This window comes from Trachinotus anak, unplaced genomic scaffold (assembly GCF_046630095.1).
Source record: "Trachinotus anak isolate AG129_WGS33_773 ecotype Australia unplaced genomic scaffold, CSIRO_AGI_Tana_v1 ptg000028l, whole genome shotgun sequence".
Classification (NCBI taxonomy): Eukaryota; Metazoa; Chordata; class Actinopteri; order Carangiformes; family Carangidae; genus Trachinotus; species Trachinotus anak.
In genome coordinates, this window is record NW_027273879.1 from 327,276 (window position 1) to 350,773 (window position 23,498).

The 23,498-nt window shown below is 45.9% G+C and overlaps 1 protein-coding gene across 3 annotated transcripts; it reads left to right on the forward strand.

Annotated features, from left to right (window-relative positions):
* Positions 1-5,504: 5,504 nt before the first annotated feature.
* fgfr1b (fibroblast growth factor receptor 1b) lies at positions 5,505-22,232 on the forward strand. Of its 3 annotated transcripts, XM_071466216.1 has the most exons (18): positions 5,714-6,136; positions 8,652-8,800; positions 11,820-11,975; positions 14,168-14,269; positions 14,360-14,532; positions 14,622-14,745; positions 15,157-15,347; positions 17,166-17,310; positions 17,402-17,592; positions 17,680-17,825; positions 18,681-18,802; positions 18,892-19,002; positions 19,087-19,277; positions 19,642-19,764; positions 19,845-19,915; positions 20,035-20,172; positions 20,996-21,101; positions 21,368-22,232. In XM_071466216.1, the coding sequence occupies exons 3-18, from the start codon at positions 11,864-11,866 to the stop codon at positions 21,440-21,442; spliced, it is 2,121 nt and encodes a 706-aa protein (XP_071322317.1). In that variant the 5' UTR covers positions 5,714-6,136; positions 8,652-8,800; positions 11,820-11,863; the 3' UTR covers positions 21,443-22,232. The 3 variants fall into 3 exon arrangements, with proteins under 3 accessions (XP_071322318.1, XP_071322317.1, XP_071322316.1); XM_071466217.1 differs by lacking the exons at positions 5,714-6,136; positions 8,652-8,800 and adding an exon at positions 5,505-5,652; XM_071466215.1 differs by lacking the exon at positions 8,652-8,800 and having other exon boundaries at positions 5,715-6,136.
* Positions 22,233-23,498: the final 1,266 nt, after the last annotated feature.

Below are 23,498 nucleotides of genomic sequence, written 5' to 3' on the forward strand. Positions count from 1 at the left end.
CTGGACCAAAGCGCCGGATCAATCAAAACCAGACACAGACCACAATCTCTCTCCCTCCCTGTCACTTTCAGGACTGATTGAAATGTTACTCTCCACAGAAATCATCAGACTCTCAGGCTCCTCTGTATTTAAAGGGGTTGCAGTGACCTCTGGAAGGAGCCTCAGGTTGTGGCTGTAAACTAAAGCTGATGAAGCTTTTGCTCCTCGACTGAACAGTTTCCCACAAAGTCTCAAAGAAAAAAAATCAGCAGTCACGTCTTTAAACAGCATCTTAGATCCATTAGTTTTCCTTTGGTTTGATTCTGCAGCCTTTACTTTGTGGGTTGTGAACTTCTTCTTCTTCTCTCTCAGTCTTTGTCTTCTCTTCCTCCACTGAGGCATTTTGGGACTTCTGTTTGAAAAGTGCTGAACAAATAAAGTTAGTTGAATCTGATGAGAAGAGCACCTGTGTTTGCTGCAGAGCGCTGCAGGAGTTAAAAGTCTTGAGGCCTGGTTTGGTGACCAGGAATGTGCTTTTTTTTTTTTATTGGCCTGGCACGTCCTGGCTCTGCTCCGCTCTGCCCTGGTCTGTCCATAGTCTGGGGTTTGGCTCCGGCTCCTGGTCTGGGTGGGTCCAGACTGGTCTGACTGTGTGGTTTAACAGGGTCAGTAGTTAGCGCTGGGCTGGGGCTGGGGATGCTGTGGCTTTGGCTCACCGACTCACAGAGACATCTGCTCTTGTAGGGAATGTCCAGAGTAATGACTGAATATAACTCTGCTGTGAGAGACTGCAGCTGATCGACTCTTCACTCTACTGTTGTTACTTTAACCTGGGTTTTCCTGGGATGGTGTCACCCATCTGGTCACATAACTAAAGTACGTGTGTGTTCATGTGTGAGTTGGCAGCCACTGTGGTTGTATCACTTGGTAGGATTATTTAGTTTTATGGAAAACTGCATGCTGCCAAGGAAAACTGCTGAAGGCAATCAGCTCTGTTTATTATAAACAGCCAATTAACAAGCAGCCATTAAGCTTATGTGCTATAATGTATCAGTGGAAACTGGTGTTTGGCTCTGTGACTGAGGAGAAAGTGGTTTCTTTGTGAATGGAAACCACTGGTAAGTTACACAGTAAAAGCTGACATCTGGGAAAGAGAGATGCAGTGGAGAGTGGCTGCCTCACTGTCCTGTGAAAACACGTATCTCCAAAACATCACATTTACACGAACTCAGAAAAGTAGCTGCGCATTTTCTTTCAGTCGACTGTGACAGATGTATCACAATAACAGTGTATGAAATGACGAAGTGAAAACAGTGCGACCACACACTGTAAATAAAGATGGGCAGAGCCTCTGTGACATCACCCTCAGGTTTCTGAAGCTCAGAGTGAGCTGCTCTACTGTCGCCATCTTGGCAGGGCCTGACTCCGCCCCTGACTCCCTCCTAATCCAAAAATGGTCAAAGAGGCGGGGCATGTGTGTGGCACCGAGACTTTGGTGCATGCCAGTTTGTGGCAAGGATACTCCCCCAGCTGTCACTCAAAGAGGCCATGCCCTCAATCACTTCATGTTGCTGTGTAACTGTTGGATGAATGTCAGCTTTGTGTTCACACAAATCATTTGCTGCAGGTTTAAATAACAGGATGTTTCTCTCAGCCAGTAAAAATAAATAAATAAATAAATAAATCTTTCAATCCATGATTTCATGCAGACAGCGACACACGCTAACAGTGTTTAGTAGCATGTCGGGGTACTTGTGGTAATGTGACACCGTATGTTGCTCAGCCTGAGTGAAAATCATAGATGGCTGCGATGGGAATGTATAACTTTCAGGATGGATGGTGAATTTTACAGATCACAGTGTAAAAGAAGCGCAGGTCGTATTACACTCAGATAAAAACTTCACTCACAACAGCAACAACACGGGGAAATGTGTTGTCGCTCGCTGCGTTTACAGAAACCCAGGCAGAGAAATGAGTGAAGACGGCTCCTACCATCCTACACCTATAAATACAGTGTGGGAACTTTACATCGGTTCACTGATGGATGCTGGAAGCAAAACAGGAAATAACAGCCCCCCCCCCCATCACAGTTCATCCATCACACTGGAGTGGTCCTAAATGAGACACGCAGCTCGTACAAAGAGAGGCTTCAGTCCTCTCTTTCATTTAGACAAAAAGTGGAGCTCTCTCTGCTCATGTTATGCATCTTCACACAGAGTAAATCATCACTGATTCATGTTTTTCATGTGATTTGTGTTATTAGTACAATTTGTAACATGACATGTTTACAGAATCTGAAGCTGTGGATCTCTGGGTAGGAAACATTATTTACAGCAGTTTCTCTGACCTGTCTCGTGTCTTAGTGATGTGAAGGTGCACAGAAAGTTTTCTTATCTCACTTTTGGCCCCTTAATACCAATTAATCCAGACTGTCCTGTAACAGGACATGTGACAGTAGCAGTTTATGTTGTTTCTATGATCCATGACCGTTCATTGTTATTATTGTAACCATGACAACAAAGGTCATCTAATGTTGAGGAAGTACTTATTTTAACGCAAATCACCATCTTTTCCTGAACCTAACCAAGTCATGTAACCATGGCGACAAAGGTAGGAACGCCATTCCTACCAGGATTCCTGGTTCCCTGAGGATGATTCGCTCTGACTTTGGGGGACGCCCTGACTTTCCTCGAGCTGCACCATGAGGTTGAGATTGGTGGTTTTGAGAAAAACTACAAAGCACAAACTGGTTGGATTGAGGCGTAGTCCTGGTTGGACAGCAAAAACCACAACAGTACATGTTTGGAAAACAGATATGGGTGTGTTAGAGTCAAATTCTTCTTCCAAAGTCCATTAGGTTTGGTCTGTTTTTGGTTGTTTAAAGGTTCACACAGTCTAAAGGTAGATGTCCATGTGTTTTTTTGATTATATAGCAGGTCTATGTTCTATATTAGAAATAAAAAAAGGTTGGAGGACTGGTTGTACAGTGGTCAAGCTTGCTGGGTATAAAAGCATCAGTCTTTCTGTCACTCAGAGAGAAATGGTCAGACTTTAGAAATATTTTGAAGGTGAAAAAACACAATAAACTGACCAGACGAACAATGTGCACGTCAGCCTGTTCGATTCTGCCTCTGTCCTCACATGTCCAGCCTGTCAGTGGCTCTTCATTAACCAGCAGTAATAAGTTAAACAGTCGCGTTCTGTAAAGAACAAAGTCCCTTCCTGCACTTGGATTTGTCCTGTTACAGGTGCAGAAAAACCACCACAGCAGAACCTCTGAAGTGTCAATATGTCGTAACCACAGAGTAAAAGACAGTAAAAAACAACACAGTGCTCTCAGATCCAGAGCAGCACCTCATAACCCACAGCCCGACAGGAATCAAACCCACATCCTCAGACCATTTTTATCCTCCACTGTTTCACCACACGTTGATTTAATAACGTCCCTGGACATTAACAGTTGAATCTAATCCAACCAAAACATTTATTTTGCTTCAAGACTCCTCTCTTCTTTAATCCTAATGTAATCCACATGTTCCCGAAGTCTTTATTGTTTCTATGATGAACAGAAGAATATTTTTATTTGTGGCCTCAGTCCAACATCAGCAGAAATCACTGACAAACTTCCTCATTCATAAACTTTCAGAAAGTTTTTTGTGAATCAACTGTGTCTGTGTCCAAGTGACACATATCAAATACTGTATTTGATATTTGATCTATGTGATATATTAAAAAAGAGGTGTTCTGCAGCCGAAGCTGTTTCTCCAGCTCTAACAGAGTGAAATTCACCCTGAAATTCACTGTTTATTCAGTGTCCTCAGAGGATCCTCCCCGTGGATGTGGTGACTTCCTGCCCTTTCATCAGGTCAGAAAGTTTCCGAGCGTAAAGCTGCACATACTCCTCAAAAGATTAACATTTTACTCTTTGACCTCTTCTCTCATCCTGAGGCCAAATGTTTCTCTCACAATCGTGATCTTAAAAAGTTGTTTACTTGATGTTTACTGAGAAATTCATTCATTCATTCTTCACACAACTACCTGCATTACTGTTTACTGTACAACCAACTGTCCTGGAGGAGAGACAGTATGACAGTGTGAACCTTTATCCTCATACATGTTCACCAGGTCTGGTCTGTCTTTAATGAAGCTGGTTTTTCACCCTGATGACATATGAACTGTTGACACAATAACACGTATCTACACTCATTACTTAGCTCTCGATGTGCTGGATTCATGTGTTTGTGGGAGTGTAAGGATTTAGACCCATGTTTATAATGAACTGGAGATTCAGTTAAATGAAACAAATGCATAATGTTGAGGATGAAAAATGTCAGAGATGCAGTGAAAGATCAGCCACGCAGAAATGTCTGTGTGACAGAAAACAATCACACAATAGTTTCTCTGTGCTCAGCTGTGCACTCACAAACAGCCAGAGAGAAACACTCAGAAGCATTGTTCACAGCCTGACACTCTCAAACACACATTATGCCAATCAGCCAATGAATTCACAAAGGAATCCATCTGTGGGACAGCCACTGTGTGTGTGTGTGTGTGTGCGCGCGCGTGCGTGTGTGTGTGCGTGTGTGTTTGTGTGTGTGTGTGTGTGTGTGTGTGTGTGTGTGTGTGTGTGTGTGTGCTGGGCAGTGATGTAACGGAGGCTAGCTAGTCTAAACAGCTGATTATGATCAGAGGAAAGTGATCCAGAGAAACTCTCTCCTCTGTTTTCAGGTCACAGACTGATTCGACTAATTTCTCATGTTTTACGTTTTGTTTCATAAGCAACAATTAGTTGCATAAGAGGCCTAAGTTTAGTTTCTAACGTCTGCTTGTGTCTGCTCGGACTGAAATATCTCAACAACCTTTGGATGTGATTGCTGTTCGAGTTTGTGCAGAGGTTCGTGCTCCGCTCGGGATAAACCCCTCTGACTCTGGCTGGGGTGACCCTGGTGCTTTTCTTTGAGAGCCTCCTGCAGGTCAGCGTTCTCAGGTGTGCAGCAAATTATCTGTTGGATGGTTTGGCACAAAGGTTTGAGATCCCTCTGAGTTTTCCTGTAGCTCCACCACCAGGTTGGTTTGAATCTGTGTGTCCTGCCAAACATCTGGCTCCTCCCACGCAGGTTTATGGGACATTACAGAATAAACCTTCTTCCTTATTCCTAAAGAGAAACTAAAGCCAGGAACATGCTCTCATGGTCACAACACGGTAAAACTACAGTTTCACTGGTACAGTTTTGAATTCAAAATAATTATGATAATAATAATGAATATTAATAATATTTTGTCTGGCCGATGTTTGGCTGATGGGCAGCAATTATTACAATATATATATATAATATATGTACAGATACACATTTTAAACTGGGTATTTCATATATGCTATAACCTAATATGTTCATATATGCAGAGGATATATGATCATAATATATCTCCTTATATCTGAGGGCCTGAAGTTGGAGGATGGACAACATGATGATATAAATGAGGGCTCTGGGGCCCAGGGCAGGTTTCCCACTTCGCCGCTCAGGAAATCCAGACCTGTCCAGGTGAAGCTGGTACCTGCCAACTTTTTGTCTTCAGCGAGCTTCCATAGTTTTCTGGGCCCTGATAAACCAACGTGATCAAGTGGAAACTAATCATTCCCTTCCTGCTCCTGCAAGACAACAAGAGGGGGCGGTGAGCACACGCGCACGCGCACACGTGCACGCGCGCTCACGGTGCATGGTTCGTGGGGGGGTCCGTGCATGAGGCTGGGGGATTGCGCCATTCGGGAGAGGGAGTCAATAAATCGGCGGCTGCGGGGCATTGATGTGCGGGAGGGGGTGAGCCGTGTGTAGGAGGAGCGTTTCTGCTGCTCGGTGTATTTCTCACTGCGGCGCCAGCGAGCGGCGCTTTCCCGTCGGACTGACCCGCAGCTGGACCCGCAGCTGGACCCGCGTCTGAAGCGCCTCTCGCACCTTAATACATCAACTATTAGACTTCCGGTTAGAGGTGCGTCTGCGCACCGAGCCGACTCATGTAGGAAACTTGCGCCCAGTGGGTGGTTCTCCGTCCCGGGACAGCAGCGCAGCCGGAGCCGGCCCGGGTCACCTGTGAGTCCGGCTGTGACTCCGCGTCCTCGGATCTAACCTCCCGCCTGACCGGGACTCACCGCGCACAGGTACGGAGGGTTTCCCTGATAATCCCGCGGTCCGTGAAGGGTCCCCGGGCCCTGGTGAAGCTGGAGCCGCAGGAACCAGCTGAGCTCCTCCACTGGGCTCAGTTACAGTCACTGACTGGGAGTCAACACCGACTGCTCTGTTACAGGATGATTTACTGGTGTTTCTGGTCTCATCTGAACTGCTTTGATACTGTTGGGAAAGGAATGAATCTCATTAATAACTTTATCACATGTTGTTTATATAAAATCACATTTTGTAAAGTGAGTAGAAGCAATAATCTGTTCACGTCCTTTAGTAAAGGCTGAAACAGTAGAAATACTGCACCTGAAGTGAAAGTTCGTAGGCCTTTGTGATCTTTATTCACTTCAGTATTTAAAGGTAATAGGAGTGAGCTGTTTGTGAGGGTGGGGTTGGTGTTGACTGCAGTGATGTATCACATTTTATAAGCTCAGTAAACAGCTGTCTATACACCGCTGTAAAAATACTGCACTCACAAGTGAAAGTACTCGAGTATTACCAGGTAAATGTACTCAGAGTATCAGAAGTAAAAGTACACGGTGCAGAGAAATGTCTCATGAGAGTGACACCTACTGTCAAACACATCGGACTTCACCCAGCAGCTGTTAGTTGTTGTCGTTCTGCAGAGTTAATGTGAAGTTTTTATCCTCTGTTTACTGCAGTAGTTTGATCTATAAGATCAGATTTTACAGCTTGATTACGGCTGATTGGAGAATCTCCAGCACCATCGTTTTAAAATTCATATGTGGACGTTACATAAATCTGTAAATTTGTTCATCTGTTCGTCCACTTATCTGTTCTCTGCTGCTCATCCAGCTCCAGGTGGTTTTATTGATCAGGAATAACTCTACACCTCATCATCCTGCTGCCTGTCATTGATGTATTTCACACTTTGGTTGATGAAAAAGGCCTTAAATTCTTTTTTACATTGAATTAAAAAGATCTAAAAAAGTCTTAAACTTTAACTGAACCGTGGAAAAGCTGATGATGTGTAAAAACTGAAAAGGAAATAGTAACTGGGGCTGAACAAGTAATGGACAAGTGCAATATCCAAACCACAGGAGCTGCAGTTTATTGATAAAGGTAAAATATGTCAGATGATCATTGGAGCGCTGTGTTGCTGCAGAGACGTCCCGACTATAAACCATATTCTGCAGACGTAAAGAGTCGTGTGTGTTTGGTACAGAACCCAACGAAAATCACATCCTCAGCATTTTTATATTTTTTCAGTGAAAATGATGATTCCAGCTGAAATCATGACTCGTATCACAATATCTGCCAAAATAATCATCGTTCAGCCTCAGCAGTGATTAAAATGATGAAGTGAATGTAGTGGAGAGAAGTAAAAAGTAGAATAAAGAGGAAATACCTGAAACTTTATTTAACTACAGCACCTGAGTAAACATACTTGGAGGCTTTCAGCTGTTTTCACTGAGGTCAGTGATCTGAACACTTCCTCCTCTGGTTGAGTTGAATATGTTATTTGTCTGACAGCAGCTTGTAGTTGTAGTTCAGGCTCAGACGTATGTCATGGCTCCGCCCCCTGCTCCGTCATTTCCCAGCAGCAGCAGCTCGGCTCACGTGCACGGTCACTGTCACTGTGATCCGATCGTGATGTGTCTCTGCTCGGCTGAGCTGCTAAATCACCTCCAGTCGCAGTGTCACGCTGAAGGGCTGAACTATGTGGAGCACGCTCGGGGAGTCTGACTCACTTTTCCACTCAGCGTGCCCACAGCAGGGAGTCCTCCCAACCACCAGCCCACCCTCCACATCTGTCAGACCCATGCTGCCCTGCACCCCTCGCCTCTTTAACCAGCCCCCCCGAGGTTCACGGCCTCTGCCTCTCTCTTCCTGTTGGTCTCTCGCTGCTGCTGCTGGCCGATGTTTTCCAGCTCCGGTTGACGGGTGGCATCAGTCGTTGGTGTGTTAATATGACAACTATTCGAGCTGCCGGGCGGCTGCAGAATGTGGTGTGTGGGTGAAGGCTTCAGCACGGGAAGTTTAACGGAGGAGGAGGAGGAGGAGGAGGAGGATGGTTGTTAAAGCTGAGGAACAGAGTGTCAGAGGATTAAAGAGAGTGAGAGTGTGCTCACAGACGGCTGCTGCTGGGAGACGCTGACACACACGAAATCACCTCCGTATCAACAGCGACGGATTCAGGCGAAAGTGTAACTCAGTGAGGATGTGAGGAGCAACATTCATCTTTGTTATTCCAGCCTGACCACGGCTGCAGTTTAGAGGCTGATAGTGACTCAAGTCCAAAAATGACACATCAGCCGACAGTAATGTTTTAATAGTGATAAACACAAACTGATCCTGAGAGTTTTTCATGTTTTAAACGTTCAGCTGTTAAAATGAAGTTTAGCCTCTAAGAGAACAAAACAAATCAGTGAATTCAGGTTTGAGTTTTTTAACCAGGTCGTTTTTCTCTTGTTATTTAAAGTGTATTTCAAGTATGTGGATAAACTTTTCATTTCCACTCATATCTGTTCTCAGTGTCTCGGGGGTCAGATCATAAAGATCATAGTGACACAGGTAAACCAGGGTCAGTGCTCCAGTCCAGGAGGAGGAGGAGGTTCCCCTGAGGCTGTTCTGATAAAAACACCAGAAGAAGAACTTACAGTAGTGCCAACTACTTGACAAAGGTTTTATCATCTTAATGGCTCTAACACACACACACATACACACACACACACACACACACACACACACACACACACACACACACACACACACACACACACACACACACCTTGAACTGATCGGGATCAGATAAACTGCACTGCAGCTCCTTGTATTTGATCATATGTGTTGAGACTTTGTGTAATGAAGACTGTGATTTTGTCCTGGAGACATCTGGCTCGAGTTCATCTCCAGCCTCCAGATGTGCTGGTTTGAACAACTGGATTTCAGTCCATCTTGAATTCATTTACATCTCGAGCTGTTTTGTCCTGAGATGCAAGAGGTGACTGAGGAGGTTTCTCCCTGCAGGTGACCTCCAGCGCCTCAGCTCTGAACAACGACAGCGTTCACTCTGCAGCTCGATGCTGCGTCTGAATCTGCTCCATGTCGCAGTGTTTGCTGAGTATGTTTGTGTTTGTGTGTGTGTGGGAGGGAGACCACTGCATTTCCCAGAATGCCTCAGAGAGAGTCAGTGTGCAGCAGCCTGACCCTCACGTAAAACAGACTCGTTCATTTAAGAGACCGCCGGCGTCCAAGTGTGGAACCTATTAATTATGTCTTCATGAAGCTGGCACCAGCACACACACACACACACACACACACACACACACTCATCTGTGTGTCCTCTGGTTCTCAGTGTCTGAGTCAATCAGTGTTCATCTTGTTTACGAGGCTGGTGAGACGATGAGCGTCCTCCTGCAGTTACTGTCCATCAGTCCAGGTCGTTTTCTAACTCAAGGTCACTTCCTGTCCAGAGCGCGGGCGATGGAGTGGAAGGACTGAGATATCAGCTGATGTCAGTTTGTTGTGTGTTGGTCTCAGAGTTTATGTTGTGTGTTTCACTTGTTCTGAAGTGTCACGTACCTGAGGAAGGTTTCCACCCTGCTGGCGCCTGATAGGACGAGACCTTCGTGTCCCTCAGGATGAACTGAGCAGTTTCCTCCTGTGACATAGTTCCTGTTGCTGCACCTGCTGCTGCTTCCAGGTGTTGTTGTTGTTTACTCTGCCTGTCTTCTTTGAATCTGAATCTGAATTTGAATTTGAATTTGAATTTGATGTCAGACGAGGACGCTTGTAGTGTTATTACACTGTCCTCGTCAGTCCTGGAAGATTCACATTTCCAGTCCCTACAAGGATCAGTTCCCGTGACGTCGTCAGTGTCATCATCAGATCAAAACTCTGATTTCTACAATACACTGGTGAACTGATGCCCTCATCAGCCTCAGTATCGGCCAATGATTACACCTCGTTCACCCTGTTATATTTCGTGTGTTAGCATTTAGCTGGAAGCACCGCTGTGACTAACACGACTGACACCACTGAACGTGTCCTGTTGTCGTCTGCTGAGCAGGAGCTCTGCAGAGAGTCCAGGGTCAGAGTTCACCCCCCTTCAGTGACATTTAATGAATGAAACCTGTCAACAGCTGACACTTCAGGTTGAAGTCGGGAGTTAAAGTTGCTGTTGAGAGCGTTTGGTGAAAATGACTCTGAACTCTGAACTCTGACCTCCTCTGTTTGGAAAGTACCTTCAGGTAACTTCTGATGTGATTTTGTGTGATATAAATGAAAATGGACTCGACTCTGAGGTCATGTTCTTGCTCACAGTTCTGTTGGAGCCGGTGTTACAGTTGTTATTGATCAGCAGGAAATGTTTCAGTCGCAGCTTCACCAGCGTCAGGTTTGACTCTTTCACGTCAGTGCGGAGTGAATATCTGAGGTTTCAGGACAAAGACATCTGAAGACGTCACCTGGAGTCTGGACACAGTCGAACAATGAATTGATTGATCCGCGGATGAATTGATAACAGAGGTGAAGGTTCGCTGTGTGTGGGAAGCAGCTCCGTGGCTGATTTCTCTCCTCACACCAGGACGTTTCTCCGCAGCAGGAACATTTCACACGCTGATGCTGACACATGCAGCAAATGGTGTCTGTGTTAGTTTCAGGCAGCGTGCACGTCTGTGTGTCCGTCCACATGTTGTGTTTGACACCTGACAGATGTGTAGTGCTCACAGGTGAACCGGGGGGGGGGGGGGGGGGGGGGGGGGGGTTATGGGACCACGTCACCATGTCTTCAACCACTGTGGGAAACAGCTGCAGGAGTGTGAGCAGCACGGTGGGGGTGTGGGGGTGGGGGGGGGTGGGTGAGGGGAGAGTGTTTGGGTGTTTTCCCATCATGCCCCGGGTGATTCCCTCTCGTCTTCACTGTCAGTAGTTTACATCCAAATTTAAACTGAATTTGAATTTGAATTCATGCACAAATATCAGGAGATGTTTCATGGAGACAAACAGTTCTGCTGCAGTTGTATGTTCATTTATTCTCCTGGTGTAAAGTGAGCAGAGCCTGATGAGAAAACTTCCTCTGATGCTCAAAAGAATCTAATTATTATTGACATTATTGATCCATGTGTAGATAATTTTTCTGATTAATCGATGAATCTTTTAGTTTATAAAATGTCAGAGATCAATGGAACATTTGTCCAGACAACAGTTAAAGATGTTCAGAAGCTGGAACCAGAGAATGAGCCACATCAACGATTGATGGTTCTCATCAATTGATTAATTTCATCCACGGCAGCTGATTTGTGAATTTGTAAAAACTATAAAACTAACAGGTCTGTAGCAGCTGTGGACAGCAGATCCCTCTGTTATTAGACCTGAACTAAGAGGCTTAAAATACAGAGCATCAGTTTTTATTATCACCACCTGCTTCATGTTCAAACAACCAGATCAGCTTCTTCCAGCTCCGTTCACTTAATCCTGTCAGTCAAACAGTCAATGCTCCAGCTGTTGCTGCTTCTCTTCATCATACAACAGGAAACTGAAAATATTTGGTTTTCATTCACTGGTGGTTTTTGTTTTTTTCACAGGATTTTTTGATGATAAGAGAAAAGTGAAAAAAATCCCAGGGTGTTGCCTCACGTCTGTGAAAATGTTTCAGTAAAGTGCAGAAGTCTGAGCTCGCTGTGTGTGTCTGTGCTGCAGTGTGTTCCCGCTCTGGACGTCCCAGGCCGTGGATGCATTAGGACATGATGTGTTCCCCCCGCTGCCTCCTGCTGCTGCTCTCCTGCATCCTGCTGGTTCTGCTGGTCCAGGTTCCTCGGGCCCAGTCCAGACCGGCCACAGAGGACACCGACACAGGTAACACACTCACAGATGTCCTCAGCCGTTTGTGTCTCCAGCAGAGCTCAGCAAGAAAAACATCTATCTGTGAATCTTAAGTGTCGTCATTATTATTATTATTATGATTATTGCATAGTGTTCAATCAACTGTTTTTTTCAATAAAATGTTAAATAATAGTGAATGTTGTCCACTGTCATTCATAGAGTCTGAACACAAACACATTCAGTTTTACATCAGATGTTTAAAACAAAGCGAGTGTTTGGACTTGTTGTTTGAATAATGATGGAAATCGATGGATGAATCACCGCAGCTCTGATTTCAGATATTTTCTGACCTCAGTGTTTGTCTGATGTAAATTCACAGTTACTGTTTGAAGCTGTTTGATCTGCTGTGTTTGTTCCTGCTCTGTTGTTTGAGGCTCCTTCATGTCTGATCTCAGCTCTGTGGTCGCTGTGTTTTACTCTGTATTATATAAAAGCTTATAAAAGTTTCCAATGAGAGAATTTCTTTAAGAGGAAAGTGACTTTTGGAGGTTTTGGCTGTTTTTGGCTCTGTAGCATCTGAAACCGGTTAGGCAGATTTTTCATGGTGGAGCCGGGGCTTGGCTCTCGGGGAGCTGGTTACGGTCTGTATATCCTGTCCAGACGCAGTAACGCAGTTACACGTGCACTCAGTCTGAGTGTGTGTGAGCGTGTTAGGGCCGCTCAGACTCTGTGGGTAATCAGTGCTTCCAGAAGACACTCGTACTCCTTCCTCCGAGTGTTTGTGTTTGTGTGCGTATGCATATACCTTCTGTGTGTGTTTGTATTTTCTGCTCCAGCCATCTGGACTCCAGCTGAGTGTGAGTCTGTGTGATGCCGTTGTTGTTGAGCCCATAAAGTCTTGTTTTTCACATCAGCTGCTGCAGCCTCCCTCGCTCAGTTTCTCGCGTTTAGACTGTTTTATGTTTTTTTGAAATCAAACCACTTCCCTCCCTCACACTCTGAGTCCAGCTCAACACAACATATTCCTGTAAGTGCTGTGACCTCAGCTCCCGTCTCAGCAGGCTCGCTGCTCTTTTTATAACCTGTTTGATGTGTTGACCAGAAGCTGCACATTTCACATCATCTTCATTCTCAGTGGTTTCACAGACTCAGCTTCAGTGTTTTTATACCCGTTCACCTTCACTTTGACTTGAACTCCAGAAACACTCTGAGTTATGGGCTGTTGGGTATTTTTGCTGACGGGAGGATGGTCTGACTCGGCAGAGTCACATGTGATGGCTTCAGGATGTGCAGCGGGTCATCGGTCCGATCACCTTACTGATCAGCAGCTGACAGGATCAATGCATCAGCTGGAGGCAGACACTATGAGATTAAACATTATCGCCACCTACGGCTATGCTAGCAGCTCTAAATACAACCAGCCCGCTAATCATCGACTGCAGCTGTGAAAACGTTTCACCATTTGACTCATTTTCACCAAGTGAAGTGAAAAATGTGCAGGTTGTCATCTTTGACTCCCTGAGGTCAACAATTAATCGAAATATTATGAAAATCTCAATATGACCAAGTGCAAAATCCAAATCACAGGAGCTGCAGTTTTTTAAGTGAAGCTGCAGAAACGCCTTGGACTATAAATCATATCCTGCAGATGTAAAGAAACATGATTATTTAGTACAAGACCCAAGAAAAATAACATCAATCACAATATCTGCCAACGTTTCCACAATAAAAGCCCCTCCCTCAATTATAAACGATGAAATGAGTTGTTTCATTCTGTTCAGATATGAAGGGCGCAGCAGGATTTCCTGGTTCAGGGAGAGGTTTAAAAATGTGAGATAGAAGTTTTAGCCCGACCCCCCCCCACCCCTCCCCACCCCACCCCACTAGTCCTGTTAGAGCAGGGGGAGTCTGCAGGGATGTGTGTGTTTAATGGCCCGAGCAGATAGGGAGGAGGTCTCTGAAGTTTTGGAAGTGGTTAGGTGCAGCACTGAGCTGTGGCGACAGCTCCTGTCTGAGCACGAAGACTCCGCCCCTTTTCACTGAGCCGGGCCGAGAGGTCAGAGGTCAGCCCTCAAGCTCCTGTCATTGTCTGTTGGAGGGAAGCCACCCCCCACACACACACACACACACACACACACACACACACACACACACACACACACACACACACACACACACAACCACAGTTTTCTGAGAAGCTTATAAACATCCAACTTCTTTTGTAGCCGATGCAGTAAAATCCTCTGAAGATGAAGAAGACGATGAGTCATCCTCAGAGGAAAACAAACTGTCCAATGAGCTGTCTACAAGCAACGAGAAGCTGCAGCGTAAGCCTCAGACTTTAGCTCTCTCTCTGTTCCTGTGTTGTGGTGCTGTTGTGTTGAAAGCTTGTAACCGTGCTGGTGTCTCCTCGTCAGCGCTGGCGCCTCAGTGGGTGATGCCGGAGAAGATGGAGAAGCAGCTCCACGCCGTCCCTGCCAGCAAGACGGTGAAGTTTCGATGCCAGGCGACGGGAAACCCGGTCCCGTCTCTGCGCTGGTACAAGAACGGGAAAGAGTTCAGGAAGGACCAGAGAATCGGAGGCTTCAAGGTGTGTGTGTCTGTGTGTGTTCACGTAGAGAGGGAACAGCAGACGTCCAGTCAGCTGTTTAACGTCTCCACTGATCCTCCATCTTTCAGATCAGAGACCACATGTGGACCCTCATCATGGAGTCAGTGGTCCCATCGGATAAAGGGAACTACACCTGTGTGGTGGAGAACGAATATGGGAGCCTGAAACACACCTACCTGCTGGATGTAGTGGGTGAGAAGTCCACACTGTGAAAACACACAGTTCACACTGACACAGGAAAACACCCACATCTCTTCTTCTTCTGCCATTTGGTAAACGACCGCCAGCTTCAGTCTCACCTGTCTCACCTGTTAAACCTGCACTCAGCTGTTTGATTCCAGCTCATAAAAACTTTATGTTATCAAACACTTGTTTCTGTGAGTATTAAAACGAGTGAGTTCCCTTTAAACACTAAAACACCAAGCGAGTGTTTTAAGATTGACTCACTCTGGAGACTGATGAGGAAACGCTCAAACAGACCGAGGCTGGAACAGATCTGTTCTTTTTTAATTGATCCTTGGCTTCTTGTGGACGTTCCCTCAGTACGTCAGATTCCTGTGTTCCCGTTCACCTCTGATGTTTTTCTAAACCCGTCTTTTCCAGAGCGCTCTCCTCACAGGCCCATCCTGCAGGCCGGGCTGCCGGCCAACCAAACTGCAGTCGTTGGCAGCAACGTGGAGTTTGTGTGTCGGGTGTTCAGTGACCCGCAGCCTCACATCCAGTGGCTCAAACACATCACCATCAACGGCAGCAGAGAGGGGCCTGACGGACACCGCTACGTCCTCGTCCTCAAGGTGGGCTCAGAGTGAACAGGTTTACCTGGGAGGGGGGGTTTGTTTCAAGGTCCATGTTTCAACTTCTCCAGTGTTTATCTGAAGTGTTGATCTCCATCAGAAGATATATCTGTGGTTTTAAGAACCAAAAACCATCTCAGTGTAGTTTTACATCTCCTCTCTCAGGCTTCTCTCTGGAGCTCTGGTAACAACAGGTCAGTCAGCCAATCAGAAGAGAGGATCTGAACCTCTCTTCTGATTGGCTGACTGTTTTCTGAGTGATCCAATAAAAATATAGCTGATTTTAAACACTCGGAGAAACCAAATCCTGCAAGGTTGGATGGTGGGGCCAGGTGGGCGGGGCTTGGGGCAGCGACTGCTTTGTTGTGACATCACAAAGTTCCAGAAGTCCTGACGGCTGGTTTTAAGGCTCAGTTTCTGAATACAGGCTGTGTGCATTTCTCTGTGGACTGAGGCTTTGATACTTTCACAGTATTAATATAGAACCTAGACCTGCTTTATAATCACAAACACATGGACATCTACCTTTAGACTGGATGGAGCTTTAAAACCTGGTGCTCGTATATTTAAATTTGATACTATGGGAAAACATGACTGTTTAAAACAATGTTAATTCCTCAATCTTTAGTCTGTATCAGTTTTATATGTGAAGTGACTGTTGGGCTGGAGGCAGCAGCATGTGGATCTGGTGTGGTTCACTTGTATTTGTAAAACCTTCCCCAGTGGTGGTTGAGCCGGTTGTTATTTTGCATGGCACTGGTTTGATTTCTCTGTGACAGAGCAGAGTCAGACCACATCTGTGCCGTGTTGTGGACTCATGATGAGGAACGCCCGGGCTGTGGGGTTGGCAGTGTGGCGTGGAGCCAGGAGCCTCGCACGTCTCATTGTGTTCCTTCTCCAATCAGAAGAAAGGCTGAACACAATGAGTGTCTGGTGATTGGGCAAATTTAAAACAGAATCTCATCAGTCATTCAGTCATTTCCAAACCGTGACTGTCGGAGTCCTTACACACAGCTGCAGCGTGGAAACTTTCCTCAATTATCTCCCACATCTTCCTACAAATTAAAGGTCAAGTTTTCCTGTAAACAGACGAAGCTTCTGTTTACGTCCAGCGTTTCAAAACAAATGACATATCCTGCGTAACATGTTGAAGGCATTTCCACATCTGAATATTGGAATCATGGATTGTTTTCATTATGTTTGTAGGCGTGGCCATTTTCTTCTTCTTTGCCTTTGTTTGGTGCTTTGTTGCTTTTCTTCGCTTGTTAACGCCACCGACCGTGAATCTGTGGAACAGCATGAAACCGAATCTCGCTGCCTGTTTGTCCACAGTGACTGACCCACTGTGTTTTCCTCCTGCTGGTGGAAACAGATCATTTGTAGAAACTTTCTGATTTGACTTTATACTGATCTAGAAACCTCAGACAGAGATGTGACTGGCAAGTTTCTGCTCCTTCCTCTCTTTCATTTCTCTGCTTTGTCAAGAGAACGAGAACTGACAGCGACATGTTGTCAACCTCAGCTCTGAAATGAGATCATAGGTTCACTACCAAATAAATTTGCTACACCGGTCACATCTGGTTTATGTTTATTCCCTTTTCCTCAATAACGAGCTGGGTTGTAGCAGTGATGTCGTGTGTGAGCTGCAGCTCAAATCACCTGTTTTATCCTTGAGGACTTTAAACTGAGCAGCCACAGTAAGAAGAAATGGTCAGTTCACCCCTGAACTCTCTGAACATGCTGAGCCTTTGTGGTGTTGGGCTGTTGGTGTCAGTGTCGACTGTTCTCTGTGATGAAGTGTGTCCCTCTCTTCCTCAGACTGCAGGTTTGAACACGACAGATAAAGAAATGGAGGTGCTGACTCTGAGGAACGTGTCTCTGGACGATGCAGGGGAGTACACCTGTCTGGCGGGAAACTCGATCGGGGTCTCGCACCACTCAGCGTGGCTCACTGTGGTGGAAGGTGGGTAAAGATATTCAGACGCCTCAGACACTTTAATCATCTCTCTCTCTCTCTGTGAAGACCTGATTGTCTCTGGTTCCTCTCACCCCAGACCTGCCCCCCTCCCTGCTGCCCTCCCAGACATACTTGGAGATCTTCATCTATTGCCTCGGGTTTTTCATCATCATCATCCTCATTGCCACAGCCGTCATCTGCAGACTCTGCTGTGCCCCGAAGAAGAGCGACTTCAGCAGCCAGTTGGCCGTGCAGAAATTAGCCAAGAGCATCCCCCTGAGGAGACAGGTAACGAGTCCGCCCCCGTCTCCGCTCCCTCTCTGTGGATCAGAAAGTACAAACACCTTCACGTCTCCTCTCCCGCCTCCTCTGCAGGTGTCCGTGGAGTCCTCGTCCTCGCTGCAGTCAGGGATGTGTCTGATGCGTCAGTCTCGCCTCTCCAGTGCAGCCACCACCATCCTGGCAGGAGTGTCGGAGTACGAGCTTCCCTACGACCCGGTGTGGGAGCTGCTGCGAGACCGGTACGGCGGCTTAAACACAACCTGTCTCTCTGCTTTTCACTCACTGTCCACCGACAAGCTGCCAGCCTGTGGAGTTTCTCACTGACTGACTATTGAAGCCTCTGATTGAGATTAGCGGCTTTTCCCACTTTTGTTTAAAGTATGTTTACACAGCTGGGTTGGAGCTAACTGATGTGCCTCTGTGTCCTGAGGTAATCAGTACCAGTGTGATTTGTTGTCTGTGTGGTTTATATTTCGGAAAATGAAGTCTGCCGAATCAGCTTTGATCAGCTGCTGTCTGCAGTGTATTGTGGATGTACAGATAACTATCACTGCCTCACTGTGACACTGAAGGAAACTTATAAGGAACACTATAAGGAAAGTCTTTCAAAGTGGGTTTTTGGGCATTTATTTGTGATGAACGTGGAAATCACAGAGAATCTGAAGATATGTGTCATGTATGTGTGTTTGGATTTGACTGACCTCAATAACCAACTTCCTGTTGTTTTTAGAACACCTGTATATACCTGTACACCTGATCCTCTCATGAAGTCGATTTACAACCACCAGTTCAGCTGCAAACATCTCATACTCACTTGTTGCCATTTTTGTGGCTATTTCTCTGTCACTGTTTAGAATCTGAAAGATGGTTCAGTGCATGTATTTGGATTCATGTATCTTCTCTTGATGTTCTGTAAAGCTTTTGATTGGCTGCAGGTGAAATCAGCTGCAGTTCACGTCTTCACAGTCACAGACATGAAAACCTCCAAACACTTCACTTCATGAGGATCATAACTGAAAGACCAGCATGTAGCATCCTGCAGCTGAAGCAAAGTCCACATTGTACACTGACTTGTGTGTGTGTGTTTTCCTCAGGCTGACACTGGGGAAGCCTCTGGGAGAAGGCTGCTTTGGTCAGGTGGTGCTGGCTGAGGCTGTGGGGATCGACAGAAACAAGCCGACGCGTCTCACCAAGGTGGCCGTGAAGATGCTGAAAGGTGAGAGAAGTTTGAACTTTAATTCGTAACCACAAGATTAAAAAGTCTTAACGTGAACATGAAGCTGATGTCGTGTGAACGTGCTGCAGCGGACGCCACAGAGAAGGACCTGTCTGACCTGATCTCTGAGATGGAAATGATGAAGATGATCGGTAAACACAAGAACATCATCAACCTGCTGGGAGCCTGCACTCAGGACGGTGAGTGTGTGTTTACAGTGTCTCGGTGCTGATGTGTTGTACAGATGTTAAACCTGACTCCTCCTCCACCTGCTGCTCCCTCAGGCCCTCTGTACGTGGTGGTGGAGTACGCCTCGCAGGGGAACCTCAGGGAGTACCTCCGAGCCCGGCGGCCGGTGGGGTTGGAGTACTGGAGCGGCCCGAGGCAGGCCTCGCTGGGCAGTTTAGAGATCAGGGAGCTGGTGTCTGCGGCGTACCAGGTGGCCAGAGGGATGGCGTACCTCGCCTCGAAGAAGGTTGGTTTCTGCAGGAACATGTTCAGCTTGTTTATGACGTTATGACAGGATCCACCTGTTGGAGCCTTCACTGCCCAGAAAAAGAGGGGACGCATTTCTTGGCCGCACTTAAGACTTCAGTGACACCATCAGTCTTCAAATGCAGCCGTTAGAGGATGTGGCCCCTGAATTGGGACACAGCTTCAGTCCCACACACAGATGTGGATTAATCTGTCCCTGAAATTAGTCCCCAACAAATGCTCTGTTTCCTCCTGTTTGTTTGAGAAGCTACAGTGAACAGGAACGTTCATGTATGTGTCAGCTGGTTTGTTTAAGAGTCACAATATGACGCTGTTGTAAACGTTGTCTCCTCTCTGATGTTCAGTGTATCCATAGAGACCTGGCAGCCAGAAACGTGCTGGTCACAGAAGACAACGTGATGAAGATCGCGGACTTCGGTCTGGCTCGAGACATCCACCACATCGACTACTACAAGAAGACCACTAACGTAAGACAACAAGACGACGCACAACATTAACAGAACAGCAACAACAGGATGGTTTGACTGAGGTTTTCCTGCTCCCACAGGGTCGTCTGCCGGTGAAGTGGATGGCTCCAGAGGCTTTGTTCGACCGAATCTATACACACCAGAGTGACGTGTGAGTCTCTGAAAACCTGTGTTTGCTGTTTGGTCGTTTTTCTGGTAACAGCTACAACAAACACTGATGTAATGGACGCACACACAAAACACAACAGTAATGTTTCTGTGCCGCTGCAGGTGGTCATTTGGAGTTTTGTTGTGGGAGATCTTCACCCTCGGGGGGTCTCCTTACCCTGGGGTCCCTGTGGAGGAGCTCTTCAAGCTGCTGAAGGAGGGACACCGCATGGAGAAACCCTCCGCCTGCACTCAGGAGCTGTGAGTACACCTGGACCAACACCCCACCCCCACAGTGTCATTTCAGTGACACTGACTGTAAACAGGGTCCCAGTCAGTCTGTGTTTAGGCTCATAAACAGCTTCAGCTCAAATACAGATTGTGTGTCTGTGAGTGTGTACATGACTTAAAACATGTTTGTGAGGACACTTTCCCTAACCTCAGCCTTTACAGTTAAATGTCCAAGCCCAACCCTGAAGAACCGTCCACACCAAGAACAGTAACAACAACAATAACGCTAACGATGTGAACATCCACACTGATGAACGATAACGGTCTGTAACCATGACATGTTCACCATGGAGCAGGTTCGGGTGAAGCTGCTCTGGTGGCTCCAGCAGACTGTCAGACAGGCGGAGGTCATTGTATTGACCCAGTAACATAATTATTGAAGAGCAGAACACATGCTCCCCCTGTCTGTGTATTCAGATGTATTTTAACTGGCTGTCAGTATTTTTATCGTTCATCAAATGGCTCTGCAAGTGATTCCAACAACATCATTCACCATCGTCCTTATAGTCCTGGTGTGGACTGAGCCATCCACTAGAGTTAGAACAACTTTTAAAACAATATATTTATGGTAATCATTCTTGTTGTGGACAGATCTTAACCCTAAACTGAACCTAATTCTATCCTGAGCTCTAAAACCATGTCTTCACCCCCTGTCAGAAAGTCATGGCTGAAAAAAAAGTCCTCACTCTGCAAACATGTTAACCTGGTCCTCACAAAGATAGCCATACAGGTACACACACACACACACACACACACTCCTCTCCCTCTCTAACGCTGCTTTGTGTCTTGTCAGGTACCTGATGATGAGAGACTGCTGGCACGCCGTCCCCTCTCGCAGACCCACTTTCCAGCAGCTGGTGGAAGATTTAGACCGAACACTTTCCCTCATGGCAAATCAGGTAACCAGGTGTCGTTCACTACAACAGACACAGATATTACATATCAATTATCTATCAGCTTCTCTCACATGTACTGATATTTGACATGAAAAGAATAAATATCTGAAGACATTTCACCCCCTCATGTTGTAAATGTATTGGGCAAAATATTAGAAACACCTCTCAATATAATACAGTTCAGTTCAACAGAGATTTAAACTACAACCTCAATAATAAATATATTTAGATTATCTACAGTTTCTAATCCTCTGTTTCTGTCTCCTCAGGAGTACCTGGACCTGGCCGTTCCTCTGGTCCAGTACTCTCCGGTCAGTTCCTCTGTTTCCTGTTACTCCACATAGTCGTCCTGGGACCGTTTCCCTTCATGCACCACCTCTATCCCGTTTCCTCTGCTGTGCGGGTTGGTGGCGGCAGCGGCGGCAGAAGTCCCAGAAGACGCTGGGCAGAGGAGCTCAGACAAGCTGCTTCACCGTCATCCATCACAGCAGCCTGATGTGAAGAACAGCTGGACTGAGCTGGACTGTGTGACTCCCCAGCAAGGCCTCAGGAAGCAGCTCATTCACACAGGGTGAAAAGACTGAGTTCACCCTCTGACAGAGGACTGAGAGAGCTGGGTTTTGTTCCTGCGCAGCCCAATGAAACGAGCTTTGGTTATGTTAATGACAATAATGTCCTCAGTGTGAATATTGTAAATAATGTGTTATATGGAAGACCAAACTGGATTTATTAGAGATGTAAAGGGAGAAAAAGAACTAAATGAATGAATAAAATACACAAAATGCATAAATAAATCTATAAGAAAAATAAACTTCATGTTCACCTTATGGTTTTATTTGGATTTATTTTCCACCAACAGCCTCCATGATCCCTGTAGGAATAAAATATCACAGATTTATAGATTTATTTCTTGTGCATTTTATTCATTAATTTATTTCCCAGTTTATTTTGAAGCATCCCTTGCATCAGGTTTGGTCCTCCACAGTGATGTCATGTTGCCAAAGATGATGCCAGTGTTACACTTCAACATTGCACTTATCCTCCAGCTGATTACAGCCTGCAGTTACACAACATGCTTCTAGGTGAATGTGTATAATAACTGATTAACAGTATTAAAATCCTTTTGAATTTTTACTGGGGTTTTATTGTGATGTTGATTAAATGGACACTATAGTGTCTAGAGAGTTCCTCTAAAGACCACTAGAGTCTGGCTCCAGCAACATGTTTACAGCCTGGTACAGAAACTGTTCTGCTCTCTAGAGATCATTTCCTCCTTCATGACACCTGCACGGGCTGGATTTTTATATGTTAATACATTTAAGGTGACAGGTGGGCTCCACACACGCCCCACCTCTCTGCCCATTTGTGGACGGAGGCGACGTCCATCTTTATTTACAGTCTTCTAACCTCTAACTCACCTGAAAACGGACAGCGTACACTGCGCATGCGTGTGCCGGTGTAAACAGGAAGCGGATTGTCTGCTCTTCAGTTGGTTAGTTGCACAAAATGCGACAAACGTGGAACAACAGAGGCAGTTTTAGAGTTTAAATACAGACCTGAACTGAACAACAGCTGCTAGCAAAGACAACAAGGTCAGTAACGTTTTAATTCTTCATCCATGTTGCTTTCACCGCTGGTGGTTGAGGCTGATAAGAGCCAATCAGGAGCCGAAACGTCATCCCGGAGTTTTCAAAGTTAAACGGGCGACTCTGGAGTGAACGTAACGTAACATAACCACGACGACAGTGGTTCTCTGACGTAGGCGAGGTGGCCATTTTAAACCAAACACATGTTGTTGTTTAATTTGTGGAAGTTGTTGCTGAGCGTTGGCTTGATGTTTGACGGTGTCCGGCGGGAAACTGAGCCCTCTCTGCGGCAGGCTGTGACCGTGACCAGAGGTCTCTGCAGGGCTGTCAGGACGATGATTCACTCAAACACAAGAACCCGTGGAAGACGGGAAAGGTTTGTGAAAGGTAAGAAAAGAAGAAACAGGTGAAGCTCAGAGAGAAGCCAGACAATAATCAGGTAAATATGGAGATAGTGGTACACCGTCAGATTTTCAGAAGTGACAGAAACTGTTCCATGTTCAATCCCTGGCTCCTCTCACCTGGACACATCCGACCAATCACAGCAGAGAGTGGTTCTGTAAAGTCGCAGAAATGGATCTGAAGCTGTTCGACCTCTTTGAAGCAAACTGCTCCTCACCTGGACGCGGTCTGTTCTAAGTTTTGTTGTTTGCCAACTGGAAAGAGGAGAAAGAGATTTAGCTGTTTTCCTGTGTGTGTGTGTGTGTGTGTGTGTGTGAGACTGACCTTGATGAAGCATAACTCCCAGTGTCTCCAACAGGAACTGTCTACTTGTTGAATATGTCTGTATATGTTGGACAAAAGGAGATGAATT